Source organism: Morone saxatilis, unplaced genomic scaffold (assembly GCF_004916995.1).
Source record: "Morone saxatilis isolate NCDOM2014 unplaced genomic scaffold, NCSU_SB_2.0 Contig3, whole genome shotgun sequence".
Classification (NCBI taxonomy): domain Eukaryota; kingdom Metazoa; phylum Chordata; class Actinopteri; family Moronidae; genus Morone; species Morone saxatilis.
This window is the reverse complement of record NW_023339873.1, coordinates 3,698,723-3,715,640: the sequence shown is the minus strand read 5'-3', so window position 1 is coordinate 3,715,640 and position 16,918 is coordinate 3,698,723. Positions and strand designations below refer to the sequence as shown.

The following is a 16,918-nucleotide window of genomic DNA, read 5'->3' as shown; positions in this document are numbered from 1 at the left end:
ATTAGACATTTCTATATATTTCAACCTCAGCCGCAGTATTTTTAATTCATTTATTGGATTCAAAGATTTTTTTTTTGCATATGTGCTTTTATTGGTCAGCTGACAGTGAAGCTGAGGCAGGAAACCAAAGGGAGAGAGGAAAATAAAATCCTTTCTGCAATGTTTTTAATGTTACTATTTCTTGTTGTGTTTGTCTTTTTATGTGTATTTTTTACCTTTTGTGAACCATTTAATCTATGAAATATGCTGGATGAAGAATGTTGTTTTAATAATAATACGTTCTTGTTCTTGTCTTAAGTTAAATCAATGAACTAAATATCTTCTTGAAGTTATATTTCATGTACATTAAGGGAAGCGATTGCAAGAATAAGCTTTAGTTGTGAATCTAAACACCAGCTGATCGAGGCCACGCTGCTGTTTTCCTTCTCTCTGCTCGTGTTTGAAGCCTTCAGCAGCTGAGGTTTTCAAGACATTGGCTTCGTGTTGCTGCAGTGGTTTGGTGTTAGTTGGCATTTCCTCTCGCAGCTGGCAGTGCGATGCCAAAGTTTCTACTGCTCCAGGCAGTGTGCTCGCTTTGTTTATTGATCGAAAGCGCTTCATTTTCTAATCCCAAAACAAAAGCGGAAAGAATGACCCTTTAGTATCGGTCACAGTTACAGAGGACGGTAGCAATCAAGTAAGCGAGACAATGAAATGTTCCAGATAATTTGTCAAAACATTATTTCATGTTATAAAACTTTAAAAGCAGTTTTTTTTGGCTGCAGTGTTTCTCCTTTTCCTCTAAATGTACGTGGCTGCCACATTCACAGAAAACCTTTACATACATTTGCAAGGATTGTTTGATTTTAAAGAAAGCTCCATCGACTCTAATCTCCTGTGAACGTCCGTCTGAACCAAAGCAAACATGAGAAAGGAACAAAAAGCTTTAAACAAGCTGATGAAATACAGACTGGCTGCACGCCGCCGGTTCATGTGACTGTCAAGTAACAGAAAGGTCAAAGGTTAGAGCGCTGCAGCAGACAACAAACCCCCGACTGGAATCACATGTTAATGATTGAGGAAGTGAAATTCTCACTTTTAGCACGACAATATTTCTAAATGTCAGAATTTACATGAGTGGAAATTCAAATAGAGCACACGTGTATCTTACATCACTATTATCAGCATGTATTTTTAACTAAAGTCTTAGAACTCATGTGAACAGATGCCGGTAGTGCTGATGTGTGTAAGAGCCACTCACCTATATTGGGATGATTCAAGATCTTCATTATTCTAACTTCTCTGAAGAGCTGAAAAGAAAGAGAAAAGAAATGTTCACAGTTCGGTTTCGAGATTCAATATTTTGTTGACATTTTGACACAGTCACCAGGAATATTTCTGCTGTGTAAAAACAAAGCTCAGGCACAGCACATACAGTAACAACACCGACAAATACAAACAACTACGATATTGAAAACAGAGAATAAATATGATGCTGTGACGCTGTTTACACACAAGTTCCTAAAGTTTTAAACAAAGTGCACGGACTGCCTATCACAGGGCATACTTGTTTGTCTTTACAGTTGGAGCACTTTGTGTGGAAATTAGTATGCACACAAACCATCTCAGTGGACTTTTTGGACTATTTTCAGAGTGTCAGCTTGTCCTATTTCTTCCTGACATGAAATATACAACAAAGCGAAAGAAACTGAGGGAAATACAGCGTCAAACAAATACGTGTGATAAGAGTAATTATACCACACGTGGAAGTATTTCCAGTCACATTAATTCAACATCAGAGTACAGAGTTCATGATAATAATAAAGTTAGTTACTTATTAAGTGGAGTTTACATAAAACATGTAATCTCCATGTCACAAAGCAATAATTATTTAATTTTAAAAAGGATTTTCAGATTAGGTGAACACAGATTACATTAATTTATAAATGGCAGTTCACAGTTTTCCTCATCACATTCCTGATGATGAGGAAACACGTCATCAACACGGCAGCTCTTAATCTCCTTCAGCTCATAACAGGAGATCATGGGTTCAGAAACCCAAACACTGATCCTCGTGTTGTGCCAAAATCAACACATTTAAAGGAAATGTGATCGCTTTTGTCTCCGCCGGCGCGTCATCGCAAACAACAGGATCTCCTGCAGCACGGCGTCGGTTTCAACCAGCCCGCCGCCCCCCACGACCCCTCCATCAGGGTCGAGAGGGGGATCTGAGCCCAGTTAAACATGCACCATCACATCTGCCCACCAACCCCCCTCTGTGCACTAATAACAAGACACTCTGTGGACACACGCGCTCTTCCCCATCAGCATTCAGTGACCGGACAGGCAGATTTGTAACAGCCAAAAGTGCTTTTAGGTCGTCTGCTGTTCGAGGCACAAAAAGAACTGAGCGCCATTTATTATTGATCCACTGTTAACTACACCTCGCTCTCCCATCCCTGCTCTCCTCCCTTCCATAAAAATATAAAAAGGCATCAATCTTTCATGAGGCGGGAGTGGCCGCAGTTCGGTCGTTTGACGAACAAAACGTAAGGCTGTGTGCAGCTGGAAAACACATACTGACACAAACGCCTTCCATTAAATGAACAAACACATGCAGAACGTGTAGATTTATAACCTTTAGATCATCAAAGCACAAGTTTGAGTCATCAGAGCTGAAAATAACGTCGAAATTGTTAAAAAAAATCCATCTGAACCATAAATAATAACATAAAACAGCATGTTTTTAAAGCTGTATGCTGACATTTTTACTTGTTTACAACATAAATTATTAAAACTGATTTTTTTCCCCCAATCAAATTGATAAATCGTTTCAGCAGCACTTTGTAAGACCTTTCTATTCCTTTACTTTAACATCTTATTCAGATAATAGAGCCCACATTCATCCTTCTGCTTCCCCAATAATATTTTAATCAATGAATGTATTATTTTTGTGACTAACGTACGGTAAAATAATCATTTAGTCTCTAAAATGGCAAAAATTAAGTTATCAGGTCAAAATTCTGTCTTAAATTTGCTTATTTTGTTTGAAAAACAAAACTTTCAGCAAAAATCCTCCAATTTAAAGCTTAAACCATAAACATTTGACAAGTTTTACTCACATATAAAGGTTATGGATTATTAAAACTGTCAAAAGAAATTCTGCTGATCAACTAATCACTGATTGATAAATATCAACTCTAAGATCTTTTTAGAGCTTTATTCTGACAGACAGCTGAAACAACTAGAGACAGTAAAACCTTTTTCATTTGTGCTTTTTGCTCATTTATCCTTCTGATGACCGAACTGTTCTGTAAAGAATACATAACCAATGAATGTATTGATTACTTATGAGACTATGGAAAGGCAGCCACTCTTTTTTAAAGTCTGTAAAATAATGACAGCTGCCAATCGACAAGTCATCAGGAGCTCAAAATTTTGAGACATTAATGTTGCTGATTTTTGTTTTTAAAGAAACAGCTTGTAACCCCAGAATTGTTTTGACACTTTTTACTTAAATTAAAAGTCAATAACCATCAGGGTTTTGTTTCAGGTTTGATCGACTAATCACTGGAATTGAAAAATTGTTTTTTTCAGCAGCCACCGACTATCCCTTTTTTCGGATTTTACTTCAACATGCATAAAGTGAATCTCATCCAGTTACTTTTTTCCCTCATTTATCTCCGAGCTTTAATCTGTTCCCTCAGTGGGGAGTGAAATAAGCGACGCCAGTAAAGCGAGTCGGGAGTCCGAGCGACACACAACAAAAAGGGTTCGCTGACAGGCTCGAACCCACGGCGCCGATCCACCGCGACGCCCTGATATAAAGCCTTCTGTCCTGAACCCTGAGAGGCAAACAGATGGTGACAAACAGCGGGTGATGTTTTTACGTTCGGCACCGCTTCAACACGCGCGGTTACACAACGCTGTAAAAATGTTATGTTGAGATTAAATGTCCAGTTTCACACCGACCACACTGACCCTCCTCTCCCCGCTCTCGCTCTCCCGCTCTCCCTCTGCACGCTCTGGTTGTCCACCGTCTGTACATTTCTGTTCTTGGTTGTTTGAGGTAAGAACACACACTGTTATTAATCCAGTCACACACTCACTTAGTGGCTGTGTCATGAAGCCCTGATGGCCCAGAGGTTTAGGACACTGACCACGTTCTAACAGCAGCCCCGGTTAGTACCAGAGACACCAAATAAGATCCAGGAAAGTCCAGTTTGAGTAACAAATCCTCGTTTTATAAGGTTTAAAAGACAACTATGCACTGCGCAGCGGTTTATAAAATTATGAGGAAGACCTTTACTGCTGTTGAGAGTTATGACGGCAGCATTTTTTATCTCTGAGAGCAAAGATTTAAAAGCAAACTGTAGAAATATTGTGTTTACGTTATAAAGTAATCTAGCAGGAATGCAAAGTTGCACATATTAGCACGGCAGCACCTCGCTGGATGATTTAAAAGTTGAGCCTGGTTCAACCTTTTCTTTTTTTTGCCAGAGCCCCTTGTGTTGGCAGCGCACCCCCGACAGAGTGGTTTTATTGAAGTGAACGATGGGGACCTTTGTTGTGTGTCACTCCTTCACTCTCCTCTCATTTCCTGTCACCTCTCTACCATGAATTATCAAAATAAAAGCAAAAAAGCCCACAAAAGATTAAAAAAAAAAAAAAAAAACGGTATTTATGTGGGAGCCCTGTTGAAGCCATTCTTGGAAGTAAAATCAAGCAGGAAGGGGTTCAACCACACAAAGCTTTATCAATACATTTAATGAGACGAACAGTTGAACAGACTTAGATATTTGTCATTTCCGTTCCTCAGGATCAAATACTGACGGTTGCAAGCCAACATTTACAGTAAAATAGTGCCCGAACAAAAAGTTGATAAAACAAATTAGAGGATTAGTTGTTTAACAGAAAATGATAATGAATTAATCCTTTTATGACAAACTTTTCTCATGAAAATAAAGGATTCGCTGTATGTTTGACTGATGAGCTGACAATGTAAGCACTGTGAAGACATTATTAGGGTGATAAGAATGTTTTATGGGCTTTTTCCACTTCAAACGAAATAAAATTTTAAATTAAACTTGAGTTGCAGCCCTTATCTGATCTTATATTTATGAGATTTTACTCATGATAATGCCATCTCACTGCATCTTTCTGTTTCTGTCTAGAAGGCAGCATAAAAGCAACAAAGAAAAGGGTTGTAAAGATGGTAAGTATCACTATATAAGTATCACTTCAAGTTATATGACTTCTAAACAGTAATTTAAACACTCGGAAGCTGCAGGGAACGCCGGCTGTGGGAGGAACCCAGATTATAATTCTGGTTTCATTCTCGGTTCAGAGACGACTGAAGGGTTAATTATGAACTCCGGTCAGCGGAGCCTTCAGGACCGAGTTGACCGCTTTGGAAGCCATGTTAACAAACTGGCTGCTGACGAGGAGGAGGATGAAGACGAGCTCTGTAGTGAGCCTGAGGTCTCCTCACTGTCATTACACTCTGCCTGTGATCCCGCTCTGCCCATCATTATACTGAAAATACTCTCCTGAGCGCTCACAAACTACAGAGGAATAAATCTGAGCTGGTTTTCAGTGCGACAGCAGAAACGCAGCTGCTCAAGAAGCAGGAACTTTATCTTTGCTGATTACTAGACAGAACCAGCGGCTCTGAACAAACAGACAAACATCTTTAAAAAGGAGCCAGATTGTCAGTCTGAGACAAACTGCTTTTTTTTTTTTTTTTTAAACTCAGCGACTTTGTAAAGTCTTTGACGCGCTCTGTGCTGTCCTACATATCAGGAAACAAACCTTATTGACACCTGGGGAGGATGAGAAACAACAAACCAACGAGTGTATGGGAATACTTTGTCAGGTATGTTGTGCAGTAAACAGAGACGGATGATTCACCACATAATACAACCATTAAGGTCGAGAACGTAAACCTGCTGGTGATCCAGTCATACCACCGCAGTGATGCACAGCTGTCCCGATTACGCAACCTGTCTTGTGATCAATACGAAGCAGCTTCAGGACAAATGACACAGTTTAAAAGGAGGAAGGGGAGAGATCACACCTACAGTTAGAGTAGAAAACCTCCCCGTGCAGCATTTTCCTGTTTAAGTTGCCTCAATTACAACTGATCCAGAGGCTTGTAAATAAAGTCCCGTGGGCTTCGTCATTAGATCATTTTACTGCCTGTTTCTGGTTAAACTTCCATCCCACCAGGTCAGAGACTTTCAGGTGAGTCACAACAAACCGGATTACAGCCTCTGCAACAGCGGCTAAGAGTGATGGATGTCTGTGCACTTCCTGTAATTGACCCCCTGGTGTTTGTTTCAGTTAAGAGAAGGAAGAAAAATATCCAGGCTGCAGTTTTAGTAGTACATTCTGTTACACCCGGCGCAGTTTTTTGGTCTGAAGCTCGACTGTTATTGTTCCCATCTGGACAAACAAAATCAACCTGAGGGAACAAACACTGGTTTGTATTAACTGCTCCAATCACACCCAATTTAGGACACTTTACGGAGAGGTTAGTCTGAAGAGACGCCAGCAGACTTTAGACTTTAACTTTTGCACCAAGCTTTTGAATTTTCTCAGTGCAGCTTTGTTGCCTTTCGTGGACCATTAATATGAGTTTCCCTTCGTTACCAGTTGCGTTTCTACATCAGTTGCAGTTGGATCAATAAGTAATTTCAGAGATTGTTTCTTAGATTGTTCTGTTTTAATGTTTAGAGCCCTGAAGACGTAAAACTACACAATATTTCACAATAACACAATTTTGTGAGGCAGAATTTCTACTCTGGAAATAATTTTGTTACTGATCTGGTAGATTAATCAATGCAGCTGGAAACCATCTGATAAACAGCCAATACAATACTTTCCTTGCCAATTACAAAACAATACCTTATTTTCTTCCAATCCGAGAAGTTTTTATACAAAACGTTTCTCTCTTACAAAAGAAGCCAAACTTTAACAACATATCAGCGCTAAATGCCGCCTTAACATAGCAGTCTGTAAACCGTTAATCAATTAAACATCAAACTCTCTGGTTCCAGCTTCTCGAATGGGAAGATCTGCTCCTTTTCTGTCTTATAACATTGTAGATTTAATATATTTAGACTTCATCTATTCACAATATCTATTTTAGTCTGCTGCTTGGACATAAAAAGCAATTCAAAGATGTCACCTTGAGCTCTGAGAAACAGTGACGGGCTTTGTTTTTCTTTAGTTTATATAGACTTTTATAGAATTGATTAAATAAAAATTACTATAAAAATCAAAAACAGTAATCAGAAGTACTATAAAAAATAACCTGGAACTAGTTTAAAGATGATTTAAATCACAATATATCATTAAAAGTTCAATACAAAGCCAAATTCATGAATGTCAATATTTGGTTTGTCATATGATAAAAGTTATTTTTTAATTAAAACATCAAGAAAAGCTTATTTTCCCTGTTAAAGTGACGTTTAAGGCTTTTAAAATCTGCTCTACAACCACTTTAAGAAAAGCGAAACCTCAGCACAGGGAGCGCAGGTCGACCCAGAGCATTCGACACACGCTGTTTACATTTAATCAAATGTCACACTCCCTTCCCCTGACCTTCGACCCGGACGACAACAAGACAAGACCTCAGCATGGGGTTGAACCAGGACACGGGGAAGGAGAGGAGAACAGAGTGGGAGCTGAGAGCAGTCTGCCAGAAGCCAGTGACAGATGTGAACGTCGACTCAGCTCCTCCAAACTATTAAGAACAGAGGCTGAAAATAAACATTTAGGCTTCAGAGACGATATCCCCCGCTATCAGCCTCTCGCCAATTCTTCCAGTTACATAAGAGGTCAGGACACAGCGGTGCCGGCTCTGATGCAGGTTGGCTGTTGCAGCAGCAGCAGCTCAGAGCAAAGAGGAGAATAGAGGAAAATAAACACGAGATCCTTCAAAACTCATCTGAACATGAACATCTGATACACATTGCCTGCTGACGTCCAGTCAGTAAATGTTTTAAAAGGATTAGGCTGGCATTTTCTGTATGTTTCCTTTATTGCCAAAAGAAATCTGTGTGTGCTTCCCCAGCCTGTCTGCGGCTCTCGAAGCCCATTGGTTCCCACTGAAGACGTAAATCTTTTAAAAAAAACAGGTCACAAAAGTGTCATTTTTGAGGCTCAGTAATTTGGGGCACTGTAGTTTTTAGCAAATGTTACTCAAATGGGAGTAGCTGGAGCGTTTGTTGAGGACTATTTTAAGCAAATTAAAAAACACATTTGGTGCTGTAGCGAGCATCTATGGAAATAGTGCAACAGTCTGGCTCATTTATGTAGTTTGTTAATAGTTTCTGGGTGATTACAGGAGGTTAAAAGGAAAAGTCAGATTTGTGGCTGATTATAAAGAACAGTGCAGAGCTTTGAGAAATGCGCTTATTTGCTTTCCAGCCGAGAGTGAAGATCGATAGCACTCTCATGTCTGTTCGATATGAAGCTACAGCCACCAGCCAGTTAGTTTAGCTCTTTGTCCAGAGGTAACAAAATCCACCTACCAGCACCTCTAATGCTCATTAATTTACATGTTATATCTCCAACACGAGCAATACTAATATCTTGTGGTTTAGTGGGGGTTATGTGCCGCACTATTTCATATCCTGTCACTGTGAGGTTGCCCAAACTAGTTTTCACCCCCAATGTTTCCTGTCTTTATGCTAAGCTAAGCGGCTGCTGGCGTTTCGCTTTCTGTTTACATTACAGACACGAGAGTGGTATTAACCTTCTCATCCAACTCTTGGCATGAAGTCGAATTTTCCAAAAAATTGTCAAAACTATTCCTTTTAACATGAGTGACCCTCACAGACATGAAAACCCTTCAAATAAGCCACAAATCTTTCCCACGTCAGGATTTCCTTTAATCCCGAGCATTCAACCCAAAGAAACACAGAGCTCGTCTATAAATAGAACCACATGACAGGAATGGGAATATTTAATGTGTCAATCATGAAAAAAAAGCACTATAAAAAGTACTGAGATGTAGTTTGAGAGTCAAGTCCTTAAAATAAACATTAAAAGAAAATCTAAATCCCTGGTGAACGGCAGGAAAAACAACCTGACAAATTCCTCAAAGAGAGTTTTTTTTTCTCCTTTTCTTTGACTGTGACAAAGCAGTAACCTAAAAACAACAAGGATTGCCGACAAAAGCCTCACGCTTTGTGTTTCGGTGAACGGCCCTGTCATGACTCAGTGTTTTTCTGTCAGCGTAGTGTCACAGCCAACGCCAAAGGGCCCGGGCCTCCGAGATACAAAGGCCAGAATCAATGGAGCTTTGGAAAAACTGATGGAAAACCACTAGCCGATCGCTGAGAGGGACGAGAGAGAGAGAGAGAGGGAGAGGGACAGAGAGAGAGACGAGTGGCGGGGGCCGGCTGGACGTCGACACCAGACACATCATTGTCGTCACCACCAGCAGCAGCCGCCACCGCCGCCGCACGCTGCCCCGTCCCCTCTTCTTTCTGATGAGACAAAAAAGCCTCCGGAGCTGCAGCAGCTGAGTCGATATCACTCTGACTTCCCCGAAACCACTTCCAGGCTGAGAGACGGAGCCAAAATGTACAGCGGCACAGATCAAAACAACCACACGCACACACACACACACAGCGCTCACACACATACACAGACTCCCTAATGAGTGTACACAGAATAGGGAAACAGGGTTATGGGCAGCTCGTTCTCAACTCACTGACTTCAAACTGTAAAGTGAAACTGCTTTTCACTGGGTGGCAAAAGGGGGCATTCAATCTCAGCCTCTGAAAATTTGCATTTTAAAAGCAAACCTGCTTCCTGATTTGGTTGATTTAACAAGGAAGAACAAAAACCGTCACTCCCTGTTGCAATGACAACCGAGCAGCATGAACGGGGAAGAAGGTGGAAGAAAAATCACATTTTTAGTTCCTCTTGGAGGCTAATAGATCAGAAAAATACCATTAACCACAGTTTCCATCAAGAAGTGTCCAAATGGGACAAATCGAAATCTTAAAAAGCCTTTAAAAAAAGGCCAAAATACTTAAATCCACTCCTTTTTCCTGAAGCGGCTCAACAGAAATGCTTCAAACTAACACTAACTAACACACTAACTAACACACACAAATCTCCTTGTTTTTTTAGGCCTCGTGTTTGATCTGAGAGAGTCAAAACTTCTCATGCGAAACCTAAGTGGAACAGTGGATGCGGAGCTGAATCATCTTCTCCGCTGCAGAAAGCATCACACTGAAATAATAAAAAGCTCTTAACTCTATATGGAGAACACATGCTCACTTCCCAGCATGCCCCGCGCCCCGTTTACACAATTAATACTCAATCTGTCGTGCTTCATGAATTTGTAAACGAGTTCTGCCACAGCGTGAGGAGAGAGAGAGAGAGAGGGGGAAGAGGAAAGAGGGGTGAATTACCTTCTGAAGGCTGTTTGGGTTCAGCTGCGTCTTGTCTATTATCTTAATTGCCACCTGTGGAGAGAGAGAGAGAGAAAAAACAGCATCGAAAGTGAGCTAAATGGGACATAACAGCAGGGGAGAAGTGTGAAAAAGAGGAAGTGGAATATGACACTGAAATCCAAAAGCAAAAACACACAGAAAAGAAAACCGACACTGAATTCAATCTTTTTCAGATGAAAAACAATATTTTTTTAACACTTTAAAGCCAGTTTCCACTTCCTCCTCAAAATACGACAAAAAAATTGCAACTGCCGAATAATTAATAACAGAACCAGGAGGGGATAGAGGAGGAAAAAGTGCACCGTGGTTTCGTTAAATGTCGTACGCCGTGTTATGAAGACGCTTGCTCTTTCTGCTCATCAATTATGAACAGATCAAATGCTCAGCAGCGGCGGCAGCTCGCCCTGAAAACATCCATTACTGCCAACAAGGTTTAGAGCGATGAACCTGTCGCTGTGTGGAGCTGCCGGGTTTGAAACTTACCCGCTGCCGGAGCCAATAGCACCAAAAGGTTTGGAAAAGATACCTCACGAGGAAGATACAAGACATAAAAACGCTATATTTTCTGAACAAATCTGATGGGAATGCCAGCTTCTAGTACTTGACAGTTTTCTCACTTTACATTTCAGTCAGTACAAAAGAAGTATTGAGATATGTCAGCTCATCATCATCATCATCATCATTCCCTGTCAGAGACGAGCTCAGAGAGAGACGATGTGTAAACCCCATTAAAAAAAAGGGGCTGCAAACTCTTTTTTGACGTCAGTTAACTGGTTTTGTAGCGTTCGTGTCGTGTGTAGGGAAGGTGGTCTAACTTATTTACACTGAACGTCAAAATGTGGTAAAACTTTAAGCAGAGATGTGTTCAAACTGGCACAAAACAGATGTGTAAATCCAGCTGTTGGTGCATCACAGACACAAGGAAAGGTGGGTTTTCTCTCTGTGTTGTGGAAAGATTACACACACCTGACTCCTCTAAGTGTGTTTTAATTTACCTACTTTATTTCTGTTAATCCAAAAACACAATATTCTTAACCATATTCCTCTGATTGAAGTTTTGGTTGTTCAAATTCATCAGTTTTATCAATTAAAACACACATTCAACCTGATTTTTAAAGGACAAGAATGTGAGCTGAACTCCTTAAAAACTTGACGTCACTGTGCGCCGCCGGCTCACCTCTCTGCCGGTGAGGATGTGTCGGGCCAGTTTGACCTTGGCGAAGTTGCCCTTCCCGATGGTCTTGAGCAGCCGGTAGTTGCCGACGTGGGGCTGCTGCGCCTCCTCGGAGCTGCGGGATCGCACGCCGGTCCGGCCCGAGCGCGTGGTGATCTCCTGACGGCCATTACTGTGAGACGTGTGCTGCGGGAGAGACACATTTGTTTTTTTTAGACGAGTGCCGGCGGTTGAGTCGTTCAGAAACAGCTAACATGCACCAGCCGTGACTCATGTTGACCCGCTGTGACGTATCCACTCGGGCTCTGCAGGAAAAAAATGCTGATATTTATAGTTCTGCATCCAGACAGAGAAAGTAGGCTTCTCTTCCAGCAGGCACAGATGGCTGATAAACTCCAGTTTCACCATTTCATCATGCAAATATCAGAGCCTCAAAACCAGAGCGTTACACCTTACTTGCTTACTTCTAAAAACCTTTCTTTAAGTTAATTAAGGTGATAATTCTGTTGCTTAACTGTTTAATCAATTGATATATTAAATGTCAGAGGTCTTCAAAAGGTTTGTTCTTGCAGCTCTTAACCTGAATATATTCAGTTTTCTATCGTATAAGAAGAAGAAAAGCACAAAATCCACACATTTAAGGGACTGGAAACAGTTAATTTTCTTATTTTCTTCTGACGAATTGTTTCAGCTCTAAAATAAATCATTTCCAGAGCAAACTGCCACAACACTGCAGCTTCACTGGTAACATTCGCATGAACGTAAAGTAAAATGAAGGCAAACAGACTTTAGACGTGTGCAGAGTTGATTTCTGATTAAAAATTGGGTTCAGTTTTCCCACCCAGGACTCAGTGACGAGACTCGCCCCCACACACACACACACACACACACACACACACACACAATGAAGGTCACGTTCACACACGTGTAATTGACAACTGAACTGAAAAAATGTGACCTGGTTGAAGAGCAGAAATCTGTACTCCACTTCAACACCGAAAACCTGCTTTTAAATGTGGTTGTAGTGCAACGTAAAGCACCTTTAAGTGACTCCGTGCTGAGACGGTGACATGAAGAAAACCTAAATTTAACATCTATACGTCGAGACAGCAGATATGTCATATCCTGTGGGCATGCAGACTTTGTGAAAACAGGATGTATAGCAGAGCATTAAGCAACAAATAAGGCCTCAAAAAGTCACTTCCAGAACAGCAGCCTGGTTCAAACACTGTTCTGATTTATACCCGAAGAGTTTAACGCAGTCTGTGAAGCACATCTCATCCAGTGATTAGTTCACTTAGAGTTAGAGTTTGTTGTGTTAAACATGAGCAACAGTGTTAACTGATCTTAGCTGTAACCCTCACAGAGTCTGAGAGGGATTTTAAGAGATAAACATGAATATTTTTAGAGGTTTAAATGATTTTAACTAACTTTAACTTTAACTAACTTTAACATGTGTAACCAGAGAGTTTTGGGGGGAAAGCACTTCTCTGTGTCTCAACCACTAACACAAAATAATCTGATAGATACTCGGTGCGGCCTCGGTATCGACTGACCGACTGACGCCTCCCTCTGCCCCGCCCGGGCTCAACCCCGTCCCCCCATCCACAAACCTAACTGACCCGTTCACTCTGGAGACAATGACAATTAACTATACGAGTTTACACTTAGTGTTTCATATAAAACCCAGAAAGGAGGTCAAATATTTATCTCTACTTTTCTTTTCACTCCACGATCCGATTAAATGTCACATAATTAACGCTTTAAATACATCACGCGGCGACGAATCAAACAATATAAAGTCACCATTAGGTAAATCAACACCACAGACGTTAAAAATCTCCATATGAACTATTTTAGGAGACTTTAAAAAAAGCCATAAACCACAATAAGGTCACTTTAAACTCTCTCCTAGGCAGCACACACACTTTAAGTCACTAAAGGAATATTTTAGGACTTCTACAGTGATAGCAGTGGAGATAAAAATACCACCAACTGGGATAAGGTCACTGTTGAACACACACACACACACACACACACACACACATATAAAAAAACACAGCCTGTGGGAACACTAAACTGTTTTCCACGATATCATCTGCTAATCATAAAGGACACAGACGAATCTACATTTTCCACAAAAAAAAAAAACACCATTTCCATTTTTTCCGGCTCACAACTTCCTGTAAGTAAAAAAGAAACCCCCCTGCCCCCCCCCCGGTTTAATTTGATCCTTTCCTTTTCGGTGGTTACTCACAAGGCTGCGGTGTCTCCTGGCTGCCTGGGAGCCCGTCATGTTTGAACAGGAAAACACTCTGCCCCGCTGATGATGCCCATAGAGATTCCCACAACACCAGATTTTCCCAACTCAGAGCCCAGATAACCACAGAGAGACCAGAGACAGCAGGAGGGGAGGGGGGGACGGGAGGGGAGGGGGGGACGGACGACTCACTGATCTCTAATCAATGCTACAGAAATAAGCACCAAGAAACCGGAAGCCAAGAACAATCGTTTCAGATTAAAAGCATTTAAACAGCTGCTCTGTCAGCATTCAGGGAGATCATCTTGCTCCAGTGCTGAAACGTGTTAAAATACACCTTTAATTCTGTTTATTTATGTATCAAACTGTTGATTACTATCTCGAGTCATGTATATAAAGCATTGGAAAAAGCTGGGAAGTGGCCATCACAATATCCTCGACCACAAGGTGACGTCAAAATGTACCACATATAAATACAAGACCAGGAAAAGAAGCACATTTACGAACCTGAACCATCAAACATTTGGCATTTTAGGTTGAAAAATGACTTAAATAATTACCCGATAATCTAAACAGTTACCACCAAATGCTTTTTATCCAAACAAATTGTTGTTTCTTCCGTTTTCTTATTACATTTACCGGTTTCAACTTTTTTCAGGCTACTGATTCTTTACATTTTGCCTTCAGACTTCTCCTGCAGGGATCAATAAAATTTCACCACATCTTATCGCCCGCAGAGCTTTGTTTGAACAGGATCAGTCTTATCTCCAGCTGACTCTCTGCTGCTGCTACCGCGATGAGTCATGAGATTGTCATCGTATCACATGTGGACGATAAGCGGCTGCAGATACGCCGACGGGGAGATGGGGAGGAAAGAATATATATTATTATATATGGTGAAGATTAAACAAAAGAAGGAGATAAGTACAGTGTGAATTTATACAACACTGAAACGCTAAAAAGCTTTTAAAAAAATGGGATTACGGCATTAAGGGAATCTACAAAGCAGCTGTGGGAAGTTTTAGGTAAAGTAAATTAGCATCTTAAAGGCAGATTAAGGTAATTAAATGTGTGTGGATCACATTTCTCCCATTTCCTGTCACAAGAGTTAATGTTCGATAGATCAGATGATCCACGGCTACTTAAAAAGGCCATTTATCAGGTTAAAATGCCAAACGTTTGCAAAACTCTGAAGATTTGCTGCTTTTCTCTTAAATTCTCTGGAAACTTGTGTCCGACATTTAACACCATTTTCTGACATTTTACAGCCTCAGTGGTTCATTCAGTTTATCAAAAAGTAAGCGACTGATTAATCAGTGCAGCAAATTAACTGCTTAAACTGAAATCACAGTTATAATACAAACATTTAATGGGTGAAGCTTCTCAGATTTTTATCGTTGTAAAACATATAACTGAAAAATGTGATTGGGGGGGGATTCTGTATAGATTTTAATGAATTATGAAGCAAAAATTACCAAAATATCCAGTTACAGCTCCCTTCGTCTTCAGATTTTTTTGATTTCCCGTGTTTTATATAATTGTTGAGTATCTTCAAGATTTTGTAAAACATTAACCAGCATTTAACCACTATTTTCTGATTTAAAAAAAAGACAGATAACTATAATAATAATGAGATTAATTGTTGCAAGCTGTAATGAAATGAATGGAAAATATTATTAACAAATTATTTTATTATTATGTATTTGTATATCACTTTGGCCTTTGGTAAATAGAGTTGTAATTTATACATATTTTAATTTCTGTTTGTTAAAAAGTTAGAAAATAATAATATAAAGATAAATTGTTTAGTCGACATCCCGCGTTGGAGATTAGTTTAATTTTGAAAATCCCGACCGGAAGCTACATTGTCGCTTTGACAACGCTCCCTCAGACCGGATGTTCTGTTAGCCACAAGGGGGCGGGACTAACGAAGCCCATATTTGGAAGCTGAACGGTTGAAACATTTGAGTGACAGCTGGAACAGCCAATGGCGAGCCCGAACACAAACTACTGTTGCCTGCCAGAACCAGCAGGCAAAGTACTGTAGTTTTGTTCGCGGTTTGGGCCTAAATACCCCGACTACATCCTAATTACCCCCTTAGTCACATCAAAACGTATACATAAAATACAAAAATACATAATTTACGTGCGAATAAATCAGAAAACAGACATTAAAATAAAAATTAAAGGGCGTGTTTGGCGTAGAGGATACGCTTGTTTACGGTTTACCAACAAAGTGTAACCCCCTGTGCTTTCATCCTGTCCTATAATGCAACAATATGAGCTAAATATCCACCGTTTTATAGAATAAACGTATTTATAAAACACACAAGCAAAGTGCAAACCCAACAAACAAACCCTTTATACTTACACTTTCCGTCACCTTCTCGTTGACGGTAGGTAAAGGAGTTTTTGTTGACATCTTTTAATCGTCCTTCTTGCACCAGTCGCCGTCCAAAATCCACAAAATACAAATAAAATAAAAAACCCTTCTTCAGTCCGATAAAATGAAAGTATTGCTTTGCTTTGCAGCTCTCTCCGGAGGGAACTGTCTCAGCATGGATCGTGACTATTTCCAAAAAAAAAAAAAAACCCAGACCGGACGTGTTAGAGCCGAGCACCTGAACAGAAATAATATATATATATATATATATATATATATATATTAAAAAAAAAACTAAAAAAAATAAATCCCTATAATAATCTAATCGATATCTTACATGGCGCGTACATACCGTTCATGGCCTGTGTTCAAACAACTCGACAGGAAAAAATCAGTGTCCGTCTGTCCGTTTTTGGGTTTGAGTCCCTGAAGCTAACTGAAGTAAAAGACGCTGTCGGTCGCCACAAAGAACAACTGTCTATAAAGCGGCCGCCATGGCGTCGAGTGGCACCAGTCGGTATTTCTTGGGGGGGTAAAGGGGTCGGGGAGGGGGGGATCAGAAAGGTTTTCGTTTTAGGTGGCTGAAATACTCGCCGTCGACTCGGTTTCTTCCATCTCCAACGGCCCAAAGTGAAGCTGCTCTGTCG

The 16,918-nt window shown here is 40.4% G+C and overlaps 1 protein-coding gene across 3 annotated transcripts in view; it reads right to left on the bottom strand.

Moving 5' to 3' along the window:
• The window catches only part of mark3a (MAP/microtubule affinity-regulating kinase 3a), a gene marked incomplete in the record, with an annotated part of 49,852 nt that extends 32,934 nt beyond the window's left edge, over nucleotides 1–16,918 (bottom strand). The window contains 4 exon segments of one of the 3 annotated variants that reach the window (XM_035673394.1): nucleotides 1,241–1,289; nucleotides 10,413–10,466; nucleotides 11,632–11,814; nucleotides 16,260–16,918. In XM_035673394.1, coding sequence (XP_035529287.1) covers nucleotides 1,241–1,289; nucleotides 10,413–10,466; nucleotides 11,632–11,814; nucleotides 16,260–16,310 — 337 coding nt within the window. 3 annotated transcript variants of the gene reach the window in all.